This window comes from Lissotriton helveticus, chromosome 4_1 (assembly GCF_964261635.1).
Source record: "Lissotriton helveticus chromosome 4_1, aLisHel1.1, whole genome shotgun sequence".
Classification (NCBI taxonomy): domain Eukaryota; kingdom Metazoa; phylum Chordata; class Amphibia; order Caudata; family Salamandridae; genus Lissotriton; species Lissotriton helveticus.
Genome location: NC_136063.1, coordinates 1061614453 through 1061631824, shown reverse-complemented (window position 1 = coordinate 1061631824; position 17372 = coordinate 1061614453). Strand labels below are relative to the sequence as shown.

The following is a 17372-nucleotide window of genomic DNA, read 5'->3' as shown; positions in this document are numbered from 1 at the left end:
ATATGCTTCCAGTGGATGCCAGACAAACGCTTGTGCATGCCTTGGTCACATCGAGACTTGATTATGCCAACCTACTTTACCTGGGTATCACAGCCAAAAATCTCAATCGTCTCCAGGTACTGCAAAATGCCACAGCCCGCCTGGTGCTGAGGCTTCCCAGGAGAGCACCCTCCAAAGCTGCGCTAGGGTCCCTTCACTGGCTTCCAGTCCGTGAAAGGATTACTTTCAAAGCTCTATGCACGTGCCATCGCATCTTTGGAGGTAGGGCACCCAGTCCTCTGAACAGCCTTATCACCCCTTACAGACCAGAGCGGATGCTCAGATCCTCTGGCACGGGTCTGGCTGTTGTCCCCAAAATACACAAAGCTCGAATGGGGGGCAGATCATTCCGGCTTCTTGCAGCCAAGAATTGGAATATGCTACCCTCCGAACTACGGCTTGAACCCTCTGAGACCAAATTCCGTAGAGCCCTTAAGACCCATCTCTTCCGTCAAGCATTGCTGTAAACTCTTGTCTTCTCTTCTCATCTGTATACTCTCAGCGCGGGGACACGCCGGTGCGCGTAACCATGCGCTTTATAAATCTCCTAAATAAATAAATAAATAAATGGAATCATACCTCCGACACCGTTTCAGGTGTGGTGGTATGATTCCAACATGTTTGATACCAAGCGTGATAGGATTCATTCCACCTAGTTTCGAGATGGTCACCGCGTACTGACGCAGTGCCCCTCTATATGTCATATGGCTGTCTCACAACCTGGGAGAATGGACTCCATAGGTTTTAGGGTTGTCCTCCTCATGCTGGGCACCCTCACACTTAAAACCAAGCAGCCTGCCTTCATCATTGAATTGCCTGCCTTAGGGGTGAGTTATAGGTTTTAAGTGCAGTGACTTTAGATATAGGGAAACCTATATCTTTTGTAAATGCTGCTAGCATCAGTTTACACAGGCTGCAATGGCAGTCCTGTAGTTACCAACTGAGTGGTCTCCCATGGGTGGCATAATTCATGCGTCAACAAGTACGGTGGGCCCATTTTCGGTTCCACAAAAGCTGCACAGCCAAGTTTCAGGATTAAATCCAATGAATCAAGTTTATTACAATCTTCTTTTCTTTTAACTTTATCTCCTCACATTTAAACCATGCTTCTTCTTAAGTTCAATTCATTTTATTCAATCAATGTTTTCCTTTAAACAGCACTCAGACGCATGGGGTTCGTTCCATGTCACGATTTATTGTCTATAGTCCAATGCATTTCGGGAGGAGCCCTCCCTTCGTCAGGGACATCTACAATTGTAAACAAATACATCATTTTAAACACTATGTGCCAAAAAACCTCTGTCATCATATTACGATCTAAAAGTTGCTGAAAACATATCCATTTAAACAGCTAATTCACTGCCATATATTACATTTAAATGTGAAACGTGTTCAAACAACAAACTGGGTTCATCATTTATGCAACAAGTATTCTGGTAGCCCTCCCAAGATTTCACGTAGTTACTTAAGAGAAATCCCACTATTATCTCAAATCTGTTCTGTCACTATGTGAGAACTCGAGTTTAAAGTCTGTGCTTACCGTGACATTTAGGCAAAACATATATAAAAACAGAGCATCCACGCTCAACCATCTCTGTGCCAAACAGTCTCCATTTCATTTCATTTTTCTAGCGTACCATCACGGCCAGCTTCTTCGTTCTAGCAGGCTGATTCAAAGAGCTCTCTTGCTCTGCATTTCAAATGCGTTCCCACCCTCCTTAATGATCACCAGGTGCTGTTTTACAAAAACCTTAATCACTTCTGCCCTCATAATTGAGAATCCCTCGTTATACCAGAATGCATTATTCTTATGTGCTTTAACCCTCAAACACTTTTTACAGTGACATACTTTTGATGACCATTAAACTTTAGCTAAACACATACTGTTACAACTACTTCTCTCACTCGAAATCTCCTCCTGATATCTAGCATAGCTACTTGTAAAAAACCTCAAACACAACTGCGATGCCTGCAACATTTAAATAGATGGATCATTTTTTAACGTGGCACGTAATTCTTCCCATGCTGTCAGTGGACCTTCTGTTTGCTTTGAGTCTTTTAACATTGCTACTCTTTTAATCTTTGTTTCATCAGTATATTATTCAGTGGGTGCTATCTCAGAAGAGACGAAACGTTCATGTTATGAATTCACTGGGTATGAGATGCACACCGAATATATTCCATTCTATCACTTTTATGTTTGTCCCATTTTTATTAAAACACTTTCAACGTATTTAGCGTGCAAAACTTTCTTCGCGCTCGTCTCATTGCGCTGTGACAATATCTACAAGTACGGTGGGCCCATTTTCGGTTCCACAAAAGCTGCACAGCCAAGTTTCAGGATTAAATCCAATGAATCAAGTTTATTACAATCTTCTTTTCTTTTAACTTTATCTCCTCACATTTAAACCATGCTTCTTCTTAAGTTCAATTCATTTTATTCAATCAATGTTTTCCTTTAAACAGCACTCAGACGCATGGGGTTCGTTCCATGTCACGATTTATTGTCTATAGTCCAATGCATTTCGGGAGGAGCCCTCCCTTCGTCAGGGACATCTACAATTGTAAACAAATACATCATTTTAAACACTATGTGCCAAAAAACCTCTGTCATCATATTACGATCTAAAAGTTGCTGAAAACATATCCATTTAAACAGCTAATTCACTGCCATATATTACATTTAAATGTGAAACGTGTTCAAACAACAAACTGGGTTCATCATTTCTGCAACAAGTATTCTGGTAGCCCTCCCAAGATTTCACGTAGTTACTTAAGAGAAATCCCACTATTATCTCAAATCTGTTCTGTCACTATGTGAGAACTCGAGTTTAAAGTCTGTGCTTACCGTGACATTTAGGCAAAACATATATAAAAACAGAGCATCCACGCTCAACCATCTCTGTGCCAAACAGTCTCCATTTCATTTCATTTTTCTAGCGTACGATCACGGCCAGCTTCTTCGTTCTAGCAGGCTGATTCAAAGAGCTCTCTTGCTCTGCATTTCAAATGCGTTCCCACCCTCCTTAATGATCACCAGGTGCTGTTTTACAAAAACCTTAATCACTTCTGCCCTCATAATTGAGAATCCCTCGTTATACCAGAATGCATTATTCTTATGTGCTTTAACCCTCAAACACTTTTTACAGTGACATACTTTTGATGACCATTAAACTTTAGCTAAACACATACTGTTACAACTACTTCTCTCACTCGAAATCTCCTCCTGATATCTAGCATAGCTACTTGTAAAAAAACCTCAAACACAACTGCGATGCCTGCAACATTTAAATAGATGGATCATTTTTTAACGTGGCACGTAATTCTTCCCATGCTGTCAGTGGACCTTCTGTTTGCTTAGAGTCTTTTAACATTGCTACTCTTTTAATCTTCGTTTCATCAGTATATTATTCAGTGGGTGCTATCTCAGAAGAGACGAAAAGTTCATGTTATGAATTCACTGGGTATGAGTGCGTCAGCCTATGGGGAACCCTGGTGTACCTAAACCTTGGGTACCTTGGTACCAAATACTAGGGACTGGTACATGTACACCAGTGTCCAATCTGGGATTTACCTAAGTACTTACCAAACCAATTTAGAGGAGAAAGCACAGAGACTGGTATCCCGATTAGCAGGATCCCAGTCAGACTAGTCAGAAACAGCACTACATCAAGCAAAAAGTGTGGGTAACCATCAAAAGCATATCCTACTTTCCTACAATGCTACAGCCTTCAAAGGCCCTCTTTAGTACCCATGCGTAGGGAACCAGATGTACCAGGAACACCATGGACTTACGGGGTGCTAAAGCCCTTGCCAATTCGGTTACAATCAACATGTCAATTTAGGGGGGAAAACACTGCCACTGAAGCCTAGTTAGCGGGCTTCAGTGCACTGTCAGATAAAAAAAACTGAATCTAGCAGTTCAAAAAGGACCACCCACCACCAGATTACGATATATATCTTAACATCATTCAGGAACACCATTGAATGCGAAAGTCAAAACCCTTTATCAGAGCCATTCGGAACACAAGGGAGTTTTGTGGCAACCCCTCCTGCCCCACTCCCGCACAGAGTGTCCAGCACATTCAAGCTATGATCCTGATGTGTCATCCTCATGGTAGTGGATTGGGCATGGTGAGTGTGGTTTCCAGAACACCTGAGCTTGACCATCTATCCTCTGATCAGGCTGTCACCTTAGGAGGGTTTGTTTCCGCAGCAGCTGGGTAGGGATCTGCGCAATCTTCACACTCATGCTTGGAGATTGAGCAGTGACAGTTGACTGCATTTGAACTCACTTCCGAGGCTGTAGATGTCATCTTGACAGTCAGGCATCACTTTACAAAATTTGTATTTATCTGCTGTTAAAACAAGTTTGTGGTTTGGTGCAGTTCTCAACACATTGATACATTTCAAGCCAAGCTATCAGAAGAGTTGAGTTTTTTTTTTTGTTATACCTAACCCAGCAAGGACTTGCTTTGGTCACAGTTAAGGGGTACCTATCGGCTCTTTCTGCTTTTTGAAGCTGCCAGATCAGCCCTCTTTGTTTAAATAATTCTTTGTGATGCGTTTCTCGAAGAGTTTGCAACTTTTGTTTTCGCCCTTTCTCTTCATCATGCCCCAGTCGATCTTCACTAAGTCCTCATCTTCTTAATGTGTACTCCTTTTGAACCAAAGTTGTCCATTACAACTTCTTATCTTCAAGACAATGTTCCTTATGCCTGGTGAGTGAGCTGCGAGCCCTTTCTGTCCACCCACATTAAACTGCTTTCTTTCCAGACAAGCTGGTCCTGACACCCGGGCTTCCTTTCTTCCAAAAGTGGTGACTCCTTATGACATCTTGCAAAACATCACTGCTGGCATTCTTCACTCTGCCTCTCCCCTCCAAGGAGGAGGAGAAACTCCACCAATAGCATCCTAAAAAGGTTCTTAGCGTTTACATCGCTCGTACCAGGGAACTTTGTGTGGAAGATCGGCTGTTTGTGGGATTCACTGGAGCGCAAAAAGCCAGGGTAGTGTAGAAGAGGACCATTTTACGATTGATCATGCTCTGTATTAAAATATACTATGAATCGGCCACGAAGGAACACCAGAAGGTTTGCAGGCGCATTTACCAGAGACAAGGTTATCACTGCATTGACACACAGAATATCTGTCCTGGTCATTTGCCAGGTTGCTGTATAGGTGTTATTCTGCACATTTACGAAGAACCTGGACAGCCAGGTATGTTGAAATGGGGATTTTGCCGGCTCAGTCCTGCAGGACTTCTTGATTAGACCCCTTTCAAAGGCCTATCAACTTGAAGGTAGTGCTATGTTATCTATTCGAAATGTGAGCAATCTGCGATTAGAAGTATGTTTTAAAAGGATAAGCTACTTACCTTTGGTAATGCCCTTTGTAGGAGATACTCTAACTTCAGATTCCTCATCGAACCCCCCATTCTCTCAATTTTGTGACTGTGCTCTTTCCCACCTAAAAGATCTCAAGTATAGTGATCTGATCACTGGTTAAAGCCAATTTGCTCTTTGGCTCTTTGGCTCTGTGGCTTGGAGCGTGGACAACCTACATATCAACAGACATCAATACGCGCAAGATGCACTTGCATGGGGTTCAGTGCGTCTGAGAGTGAACGAACGCCGACTTGGAGCCTCACAGCATTACCTACAGGCACGTGGAGGTACCACTGAAAACTTTCCAAATCCATTTGAATGCTTGAGGAATATTCAGAGGCTCAGGTATCTGTAGTTGGATTGAGTAGCTATCAGATAGAGTGCTATTGAATGTTAGTAATTTGTTTAGTAGAGAGTGACGTGAGTCTCTTTCTCTTATTTTGTTCCACTAGACTGTTTTTTTGAACAACAACAATAAATGATAAGGGCAGTTATCAACCTTCTAGAAACTCTTCATAGATTAATAACCAGTATTATAAACCAGTACAGTTAGCACTTATATTAAATACTGCAATTATATTGAAGCAATACTTGATTATTATGTTGCAGAGCATAATAATATAAATGAATGTGCATTATATTAATCATAAGCATTCACGATTGATTGATTGATTGATTGATTGATTATGACATGTAACTCAAGAAGAAGAATACTCAGAAGAGAAAATGCCATCATTTTTATAACAGAGTTCTTCCTGTTCACCTTTTGTTTGCATTGTTCCTGCCTCTTTTTCGTTATCTTCCTTAGCCTCATTACTGTGAGTATGTGAGTTAGCTACTATGTGTGTTTTTATTTCTACTTTCAATTTGAAGATAGCACACAGCACAAGGCAGTAATATTGCCATCAGACAGGTTGGAGATTCAAAACTTACAGTTTAATTATTCACTATTTATTTTTTTCTGTTTGGTGTAAAGGCTTTAAATGTGAAATGGATATCTGAATACTCTCTTGAGTGCAGCAATTAAACTTTTAAGATCTTTGAGTTATGGAGGTTTATCGGAAGCCACTGGCTCTGGGATGATGAGTGGCAACAGCTTCCCGTCTGTGGTTTTGTTAAATAAGTTATCTGAAAGAAACAGGTTAGTATTAGATTCCTTACCTTAGAATATCCCCAGGCGTCAGTCTGGATCCGGAAACTTTTGCGTAGCAGTACCCCTGCGCGTCGGTAGGCGTCGTCTGCAGGCGGCTCCGCGTCCGTCGTCGGCGTCGTGCGCCGTGATGACGTCGCTGGAGTATATAGACGCCGCCTCCGCGCGCTGACGTCAGTTCTTCTTTTTTCCGCGCCAGTTAGCGCAGATCCGAAGAGCAGTACTCCGGTCTTTTGACCAAAGTTTTTGATTACTATCTAACTCTTAAGGTGCCGGTAGGATGCCCGGTTTTAAGAATTGTGACGGGTGTGACCGCACTATGTCGGTCACGGACCACCACCGACTCTGCCTCCGGTGCCTGGGCGCGGACCACGACGTGGAATCCTGCGTCGACTGCCGGGCCTTGACGAGTAAGGCTAGACGGGAGCGGTCCCGCAAGCTACTCGAGCTCCGGGTGTCGGCCCCGCGTCAAGAGCGGTCCCGGTCCGGCCGGAGGTCGAGGGAGCGGTCGAGGGAGCGCTCCGGAAGTCGTCACCATTCCTCTGGTTCCTCAGGTAAGAAACACAAGAAGTCGGGGCGTCGTCATCGTACCCCCGACTCCCCCCGACGCTCGCGCGATGCGGCCGGGGGTTCGGGTGGCCCCACCCCCGCGGCTCCGCGTGGGTCGCCGGCGCTGCCTGCTCCATACCCGACGGTCCCTGGGCAAGGCGCGTCGCGCGAGGAGATCCTCATGGCCATGAGGGCACTGTCTCCTCCGACGGGGCCTACGGCGCCTGCGGGCCCGGTGGTCCCGTCCGGGGGCCTGAGCGGTTCGGGTGCTCCTGCCCCGACGCCGTCGGGTGCTCCGGCCCCGACGCCGCCGGCGGCTCCGGCCCCGGCGCCGCTGGGCCCTTCAGGGTCGACGCCGGCTGGTCCGCCGGCCTCTCCGGCGCCGATTCCATCGGGGCAACCCATGGTGCCGCCTCCGCGCGGCGCCGGGACTCCGACGCCGGCTCCGGCCGGCGTCGGGGCTCCGGCTCCGGGCGGTGCCACCCCCATTCCCTCTCCTACTCCGGACGCGGAGTCGGACCGGTGTCGTCCGACGCCGAGTCCGGCGCCAATGGGGCCCATTGACCCAGAGGAGCCGGTCTACATCGTTGACTCAGAATATGGTGAGGATGCAGATTATGGAGAGGGTTGGGAGGGGTCTGAGGACCCTCTGTCACGCGAGTGTCAGTACGACGTGGACTGGACAGGTGACTTGGGTGACGCCAGTGGTCTGGACGACTCTCCTAACCCTGGTTTTGTCTCGCCTCCTACTGTGGCCTCGAAAGCTGGGGCTGCTTATTCAGTGGTCTTGATGAGGGCTGCCAAGGCCTTACGCCTTGAGCTCCCCGTCGCGGTCGTGAGGCCTAACATCCTCACTGAGGTCTTCAAACCGCAGTCATGCCCACAGGAGCCTCTGCTGCCGTTCAACGAAGCCTTGACAGACGTTCTTTTGGGCACGTGGTCCAGGCCCGCTTCAGGTTCGCCTGTTGATAGGAACGTGGCCAGACGCCACCGTCCGTGTCCGGATGACCCCAAGTTCCTGTCCACCCATCCCACCCCTGAGAGTCTGGTGATCCAGGCCTCGACTTCCCAAACCGCGTTCCCGTCGGCCCCGCCCGACCGGGAATCTAAGAGGTACGACCAGTATGGGAAGAAGGTCTTCTCGTCCCTGAGTCTGGGACTGCGGTCTTGCAACACCGCATGCCTCTTGGGCCGCTACACCCACTCTCTGTGGGATACGGTCGCGGAGTGTCTGCCACAATGCCCGCAGGAGTTACGGGCAAAGCTCGGCCAGGCTATGATTGAAGGCCGAGACGCAGCAAGATATTCCATCAGGTGTGGTCTCGATACGACCGACTCGCTGGGCAGAGCGATGTCCACGACGGTGGCGATTCGTCGCCACGCCTGGCTGAGATCCGCCAACTTTTCGGCGGATGTCCAAAATACTTTGATGGACATGCCGTTCGATGGCAGTCGCCTGTTTGGCGACAAAGCGGACCACGCGCTGGAGCGCTTCAAGGACTCCAGGGTCACGGCCAAGTCCTTGGGTCTCTCGACCCAGCGCCAGCAAACGGGTTCGTTTCGCTCCTTTCGTGGCCACGGAAGGGGCGGTCCCGCACGTGCTGCCAGCCACGCACCGCAGAACACTTCTCAACGCGGTGGCGGCCGTGGATTCCGCCGTGGAGGCGGTCGGGGACAACGGCGAGGTCAGACCACACCTCCCCCCGCAGCATCAGCCTCCAAATCCTCCTAGTCCGAGCTTTCAGGCCCATGTGACGCCAGTGGGTGGCAGGGTTCGCCATCACCGCTCCCGCTGGCGCACCATCACATCGGACAGGTGGGTGCTGCAGCTCGTCCGAAGGGGCTACTCCCTCCCCTTCGAGAGCACTCCTCCAGCCATGCCACCGCAGAACCACCGTGTGTCGGGGGACCACTTGACACTTCTGCAGGAGGAAGTTACGGCCCTCTTGGCCAAGGGGGCCATCGAGCGCGTTCCTGGGCCAGAAGTAGGGTGTGGTTGCTATTCCCACTACTTTCTGGTACCCAAGAAGGACAAGGGGGGCCTACGTCCTATCTTGGATTTACGGAACGTCTACAGCTTCCTCCGGAAGGAGAAGTTCAAGATGTTGACTTTGGCTCAGGTCTTGGCTGCTCTGGACCCACAAGACTGGATGGTTGTGTTGGACTTGCAGGACGCGTATTTTCACATCCCCGTCCTGCCGGCCCACCGACGTTACCTGCGGTTCACGGTAGGCCATGAGCACTTTCAGTTAATCGTGCTCCCATTCGGCCTGACCAGCGCCCCACGGATGTTCACGAAAGTGATGGCGGTGGTCGCAGCTCATCTGCGCCGGTTAGGGGTTTCAGTCTTCCCCTACCTCGACGACTGGTTGTTGAAGGCGGGCTCGCCCCAGACAGTCGTCCACCACCTTCAGATGACGGCAGACCTCCTGCACGAGCTGGGGTTTTCCATCAATGTGCCGAAATCACACCTGTGTCCCTCTCAAAAGCTCCTTTTCATCGGAGCGGTTCTCGACTCGGCGCAGTTTCGGGTTTATCCTCCGGAACGGCGGGTCCGGGATATACATGCTCTGATTCCGATCTTTCAGCCGTTATCCCGGGTTTCGGTCAGGTTGACGCTGCGGCTGCTGGGGCTGATGGCTTCCTGCATCCTTCTGGTGCATCACGCCCGGTGGCGGATGCGGGCTCTGCAGTGGGACCTGAAGTTTCAGTGGGCCCAGCATCAAGGCAACCTATCCGACCATGTCCTGATCTCGGAGGGCACTGCGAGACAGTTGCAGTGGTAGCTTACGGACCGCGATTGGGTCAGAGGCAGATCCCTCTCCCTTCCCCAACCGGAGCACGTAGTTGTGACGGACGCGTCCCTCCAGGGCTGGGGAGGCCACTTGGGAGAGGCGGAGATCAGAGGCATCTGGTCTCCGGCGGAGTCCCGGCTCCATATCAACATGTTGGAGCTGCGGGCGATTCGCCTAGCACTGAAGGCATTCCTCCCCTTTGTCAACGGGAGTGTAGTGCAGGTGTTCACGGACAACACCACCGCCATGTGGTACTGCAACAAGCAGGGCGGAGTGGGGTCGTGGACCCTTTGCCAGGAGGCTCTGCGTCTCTGGCAATGGCTGGAACGTCAGAGCGTGACTCTGACGGTTCAACACCTGGCAGGTTCTCTGAACGCCAGGGCGGACGAACTCAGCCATCGGTGCTCGGTGGATCACGAATGGCGTCTGAACTCGGACGTGGCGAAAGGCCTCTTTCTGCAATGGGGAGAGCCTTGGTTAGATCTATTCGCCACAGAAGAGAACGCGCAATGTCATCAGTTCTGCGCGTTGGAGTTTCCAAGACGGCACTCGCTCGGCGACGCCTTTCGGCGCGAGTGGAGTTGCGGTCTATTTTACGCCTTTCCGGCTATACCACTTCTGCCCAGAGTGCTGAAGAAAATCAGGCGCGACCGGGCCCAAGTTATCCTTGTGGCTCCGGACTGGGCTCGAAGGTACTGGTATCCCGAGCTACTCAGCATGTCAGTCGGTCCCTCGATCCGCCTGCCCCTTCTGGAGGACCTTCTGTCGCAGCAGCAGGGGACGGTCCTCCACCCGAACCTGTCCAGTCTCCACCTCCATGCGTGGAGATTGAGCGGCGACAGTTGAGGCCATTTGACTTCCCTCCTGAGGTTTGTGATGTGATTCTGGCAGCCAGGCGTCCCTCCACAAAGTCGGTGTACGCCTGCCGGTGGAACAGATTTGTGGCATGGTGCACAGCAAAGGCTGTGGACCCTCTCTCTGCCCCTCTTTCCGAGGTTCTCCTCTTTCTTCTCTCTCTTGCCCAGCAGGGCTCTGCTCTGGGCACTATCAAGGGCTACCTTTCTGCCCTTTCGGCCTTTCTAAGGCTGCCTGATCAACCTTCTTTGTTCAGGTCCCCTATTGTAACAAGATTCTTGAAGGGCATCACGCACATGTATCCACCTGTTCCGTTCGTGATGCCTCAGTAAGACTTGAACCTGGTTCTGACTTTCTTGATGTGCGCTCCCTTTGAGCCACTTCATTCCTGTCCTCTCCGTCTCCTGACTTTAAAGACGGCCTTCCTGGTTGCCATCACCTCTGCCAGGAGGGTGAGTGAGCTCCAGGCTCTTTCTGTCAAACCTCCTTTCATGTCAATTCATCCAGACAAGGTGGTTCTGAGAACTAGACCTTCTTTCCTGCCCAAAGTTGTCTCTGCTTTTCACATCGGGCAGTCCATCACCTTACCCTCCTTCTTCCCGCCTCCGCATCCTTCAAAGGATGAAGAGCGGCTCCATCGTCTGGACCCAAAACGTGCGCTTTCATTTTATATGGATCGCACACGCCAGTTCCGGGTGGATGACCAACTGTTTGTTGGCTACGTGGGTGCGAATAAGGGAAGGGTGGTACATAAACGGACCATCTCTCGGTGGGTCGTTCTGTGCATCAAAGCGTGCTACTCTTTGGCTCGGAAGGAGCCTCCTGTTGGGCTGAGGGCCCATTCCACTCGGGCCACGGCGGCTACTACTGCCCTGGGCCGGGGAGTCCCTTTGCAGGACATTTGCCAGGCGGCTACGTGGGCCTCGCTGCACACCTTTGCGAGGCACTACTGCCTGGACAGTCAAGTCCGGAGGGATGGCTTCTTTGGCCGTTCGGTCCTCCAGGACTTTCTTGTGTAGGATTGTATTGGTTCGCAGACCCACCACCGGGGTTGGTATTGCTGAGGTATCTATTCTAAGGTAAGGAATCTAATACTAACCTGTTTCTTTCAGATGAACAAGTTACTTACCTTTGGTAACGATATATCTGTAAGAAACAGTAGTTAGTATTAGATTCCTTACCGCCCCACCCATCCTCCCCGTTCTGCGAACTGATACCTAGGGTTAAGGACATCCCTTTCAGGGCCCTAGTTTCCAATGGCACCAGTGTTGGTTCTCACATGGCTCTGCGTGTTCTGGCGCGGAAAAGCTGTGTACAAAGAACTGACGTCAGCGCGCGGAGGCGGCGTGTATATACTCCAGCGACGTCATCACGGCGCACGACGCCGACGACGGACGCGGAGCCGCAGGGGACGCCTGCAGACGACGCCTACCGACGCGCAGGGGTACTGCTACGCAAAAGTTTCCGGATCCAGACTGACGCCTGGGGATATTCTAAGGTAAGGAATCTAATACTAACTACTGTTTCTTACAGATATATCGTTACCAAAGGTAAGTAACTTGTTCGATAAGAGGACATAAGAAAACAATCACTGGCAAAATCGTTTAGTATCACCTTTAGGAACTATTGGCTTTGCCAACGAGTTTTAGTCATGATGCTGTACAAAATGGCTAAATATTTCTTGAAATGTTTGGGATGGACGGCCGCGCCATTTTGTAAGTATTAGCAACTGCAAAATGGCACAAGCGCTTTCTTATAATTTTTAGTTACTTATCCGAGTTGGATAGTTAACTAAAAAGGAGAAAAAACACTGCAGAGAGAGGTAGAAGGAAAACGGGGGATGCGGGTGGGGAAGCAAAATGAGGGACATGGGAAGCAGGGGTAGCAACACAGAAGATTGAAAGAACATGGGTGGGAAAGAGAAGCACATGGTGAGACAAAGCAGCATGAGGTACAGAATCAGATGCCGAGCACACGGAGTGGGGGGAGCACAGAAGAATATAGCAAGAGAGAGCAACACAGGTCAGGACGGGAGGAGCACAAAAGCACACAGCAAAATAGAGCAATATGAAGATGGGCGGCAGCAAAGCACTCAGTGAAACAGATTAACACTGAGAGCATGCGAGGAAGATTCCGGGAAAACACACTCTCATAGAGTGCTTGAGTAAAAAGTAGCACAAAATAAATGAGCAGTGGCTGCTGTCAGGGAACAAGGTTGGTGGGGCTGGGGAGGTGGGATTTAAGAAGAAACCAAAAAAATACTTACCTCCTCAGGGCCCCGGTCTTTCCTCTGTCGTTGCTTCTCTTCCTGACAAGTCCCGGAAGCACACAGGCTCCCCTAAGCCAATCACAATGCTGCCGTCAGCAGCGTTGTGATTGGTATGAGATCTGTGGTTCGGTGCTCAGATGGGGACTAGGAGTCTCTGCATGTTCTCCACCCAGGCTGTGTATTACAACCCGATGGAGAACATGTTAAGTGCGCATGACTGTTTGGCTGCCCAAGACGGCCGGCCAGTCATGCAAACTTATTGTGCACCAACCACTCCTCCTCCCTGTTACACAAGCCCCTGCCCTCCCCGCCCTAACCCAGCCCTATAGCTTCGAAGAATGAAATGATAATAACGATGTTATCATCATTTTATTTTTCCTTTTTCCTGCTCTGCGGGCAGTGGGTGATGCTCCTCTGCCTTAACTGAGGATCCACTCCTGAGTGTGAGAACACAGTAATGTTTCCATCTTTTTTGGGAGGAGGAAACTCACGACGGGGGAAGTAAAGGCTGCACAAGACATCAAATCAGAGTGACAGTGAGGCCCACCAGTGGTAAACGGTGTGAGGGCTCTAGCCCCACTGTATGCTAACACAATGTCTTGCAACAAATGCACTGCCTTAGGCGAGACCTAATGATGCTAATTTGGCAGTAAACTTATCTGATTGGAGGTTGTTTAGAAAAGCTTTACTGTGATTCCTGAACATACATTATTATTTGTCCCTGGAAGCTTAGGCTTTTGTATTCCACATCTGGTTTTGTTATTACTATGTTAACACTTAATAAAGAAACTTGAAAAAAATGAACTGAGGGCTACAGCTGGTAAGACCAGTGACTAGAATCCGGTATAAAGCGTACACATTCAGTTTATTAGGACCTCACCGCATGTGAGTTAGTCATACTCTTTTTGTGAATTAAAAGTACCACCTGGAAATGTGTACTTGCAAAGCACAAGTACACATTTCCACGTGGTACTGCACATGACCTACATATGAAAATCACCATGATCTAACATGTACTTCTTTCTGTAATGGTTGGAAAGGTTCTTGTTAAAATGCGTATGAATTGAATACACACTGATGTATTTTAATACATTATTGCATTAAATAAACAAACTCTCTTTTCTGCAGGTCCTGAAATCGAGGGCATCAGGGTAACCTGGAAGGACAACTTTGATTCCATGTATAGTGAAGTGGTTGAGCTTGGAAGGTAATTTTTCATCTTCCATGATTTTAGTGGCTTATTATTATCATAAAACCTTAATTAGCTTGAGTAATACCCGATCTCTAGCAGCTACCTTGTTCGATTATATATAAATGAGCAGGAAGGACCGGAATGTGCTGGCTCCAATTTATCTGTCATTATCCAAAATTATGTACTGTCATGTGACAACAGGGTTGGACTGGCCCATTAAGCAATCTGGCAGTGGTTCAGGTACAAGCAACAATAAATACACATAGAAATAATAAGCAATGCGGTGGAATACAATATGTACACAGACAGTGATCCAGCGTGGCTCTCAAACAACCCTCAATATTTATCTCACTTAACTCAGGAGCAATCAATTTTACTAATCAGTGGGCCCATAGCACTGCGAGTCATACACTCTCACACACATGTACCTTTACTCCTGAATCAGTGACAAAGAAGGCGAGCTGCTGGTTAGCGGGGTACCTAATGTTCATATTTTGTACATTTTATACATTTATAGAATTTCTTTACATATGCTAATCTGTTACTTGGAAAACTCTACACCAAAGTATTCCACTATTTGGTCAATAGATCATCTAGTAGAAGTTAGTTGATGAAGACTAAGACCAGCTTAATCATAGTAATCCTATAACTTTAGCATTTTATTCTGTGATAACATTTTAATCAAATAAAACCACAACTCGAGTTTAAATTAAAATTTTGAATTTATCTACTTCATCTAAGAAAACTGAACTTTAGTTTATTTAGACCAGCAAGAATTAAGCATTTTATTTAGTACATGTTAAAAGAAAATGAAATTTAGAAATCATATTGCCAAGTTCTGTTATATGAAAATAACAGTCGCACAAGTCTCAATCTGCCTCTCTATTCTCCTCAACGCCTCCCTTCCAAAACAAAATTTCTGCATTTGATCATCTTCATTGCTACAAAATTTAAAGTCCAAAAATATTCAAAGTCTCTAGCACCATAAAATAGTTCAAACCAACAGCATGTCGTGGTGCAAAATAAAATCCAAGTAGCAAGCTTTTCTATCCTTTCGAACAAGCTCTTTTTATGCCCTTTTTCACTAACTATCTAGCTTAAAATTGAAACTTTTAGGGTCCACAGTTTATTCTGATTGGTCCATTAGAGGGGCGGCTATGATCACCTCATCCCGTCCTTGCCCAAACCAGTTTTCCAAAATGCATAGTCATCCTTAACATGTTCTCATGGCAGTCATCTCCGTTTATGCTTGTCATTCACTTTTTGTTACATGATTTGCTATTCTCTTCCATTCATTGATTCAGTTCCCACAGTCTTAAATGCAAACATCCTTTGGCACACTTCCGCGCCCTAGGCCAAGCTGACCTTGGCATCACTTCGCTTTGCGTACCAGCCATTCTGCTTACTCAGCTTTTCATTTATGCGCATACGTAGAGGCTCTTTTTCTCAATCTAATGTCAACGCCGCAGTCAGCAGCCATTTTCAACAACCAGGCCGCATAGGCCTCAATGAGAACTAGTGCGAAAACAAACACAACAGACATTAGATTTAGAATTATAGTTTTTCTGTTTACCTCCCACCATTCTAATATCCCTAATTAGTGATTACCTAGCAAAAGCGTGACATATAGCTTTATTTTACTTACTAAGTCCATTTCTTTTTCTCTTGCCACGATGAATACATACACTCTAATGAAGCCTAAACATACATGCTTCTTTGATTAATTTATATTATTATAGCAATATGTTAATACGACTTGTTCACAATTGTTGATATATTATTATTGCAAATGGCAATTAGTTTCCCACATGTAATATAAAATGTCTAAGTGCATTTTGTCGATTAGTTATTCATGCTTCAAACTGTCAGTCAGTCAAATACTTTATTCGATAAATCAATATCATAAAAAGAGATCGGTACAATTAAAAATATATTACACCATATATACAACAATGTTATACAAAAATATAGCAAATATATTTCCATTAAAATTTGATAAAATCAGAATAAAAATGGCAATCTACTATTTTGACTTTCATTGCTACATCACTGTCATTGTCTAAAATAAGTTCATTCTAATTGGAATCAACCAAGTTCATAGGGACACAATTAATCTTGTTCCTGATCCGGACATCGGCTACTAGAAAGCTAGCAACATGGAAAATTATACAGTGGGTATTTAATAATTGTAGGTACAGGAGAGCTGGCTTTACTTGTAGAAACCCTGCCTCCCTCAATATAGGAAGCAGGAACTTCTTCCTGATATCCGCATAATATCCACAGAACATTAAAAAGTGTATTGTGTCCTGTGTAGAGAAGTTGTCACAGTTGCATGGGCTAGCCTTTTCCGGATTACACCATTTGGGAAAGCAGCCTAAAGTCAAGTGAATCAAATTAAAACGAAAGCTAGTTAAAAGGTGCCTATGATAGGGGCGGTTCACCAGAGAGAGATAGAATTTGGGTCCAGCTGAATTAACTAAGATAAAATTAGCTCTAACAGTTGGTTTCCTTAATTCTACCTCCTCTCTCTCTAGTGACAACAACTGCGACATTGCATTTTTAGTTTGTGCGATGTCCTTAGATGTTATGAACTCAGGGGAGGAGAAAAGCTCGGGTCGCCCTATTTTGTGAAGACTAGTTTTAATATATGTCAGCCAAGGGATTTTGCTAACATTTTCCAGCAGAAGAAAATCTTTCAGGATAATGTAGTTCAGGGAAATTTCCTGGTTTAGCCAGGTCTTCATCCAACAGATTAGGGGGGCTATTTTTATTATATCAGAAACGTACCTCACCCCCAGCTCAGTATGGATAGTATAGGTAGGAGTGGACTGCGGCACTGTTAAAACTGATCTCAGGAATTTGTTTTCAGTCACCTGAATTCTGTCTTGGGGGCAGTAACCCCATATTGAGCTACCATGGGTGGCAACCGCAAGACATTTGGCTTTATACACCTTCATTATTGCTTCTACTGGTCTAGCCCCTAATTGTTTAGTAAATCCCAAGAGTGCAGAGGTTGTTCTTACAAATGCAATATTTCTATTTTTTTGTTGCGGGCCCCAATTCCCTCTGTCGTCAAAAAGGACTCCCAGATAGGGAAATGTGGGCACTCTACTGACTTCTTCTCCACAGCAGAAGA

At 47.0% G+C, this 17372-nt stretch overlaps 1 protein-coding gene across 2 annotated transcripts in view; it reads left to right on the top strand.

The window, feature by feature from the left end:
- The window catches only part of TRIO (trio Rho guanine nucleotide exchange factor), a 4034553-nt gene that overhangs the window by 3598424 nt on the left and 418757 nt on the right, over positions 1–17372 (top strand). For both annotated transcript variants that reach the window (XM_078687660.1, XM_078687659.1), the window contains exon 54: positions 14173–14251. In XM_078687660.1, the coding sequence (XP_078543786.1) occupies positions 14173–14251 (79 nt within the window). The remainder of the gene's footprint in view (positions 1–14172; positions 14252–17372) is intronic.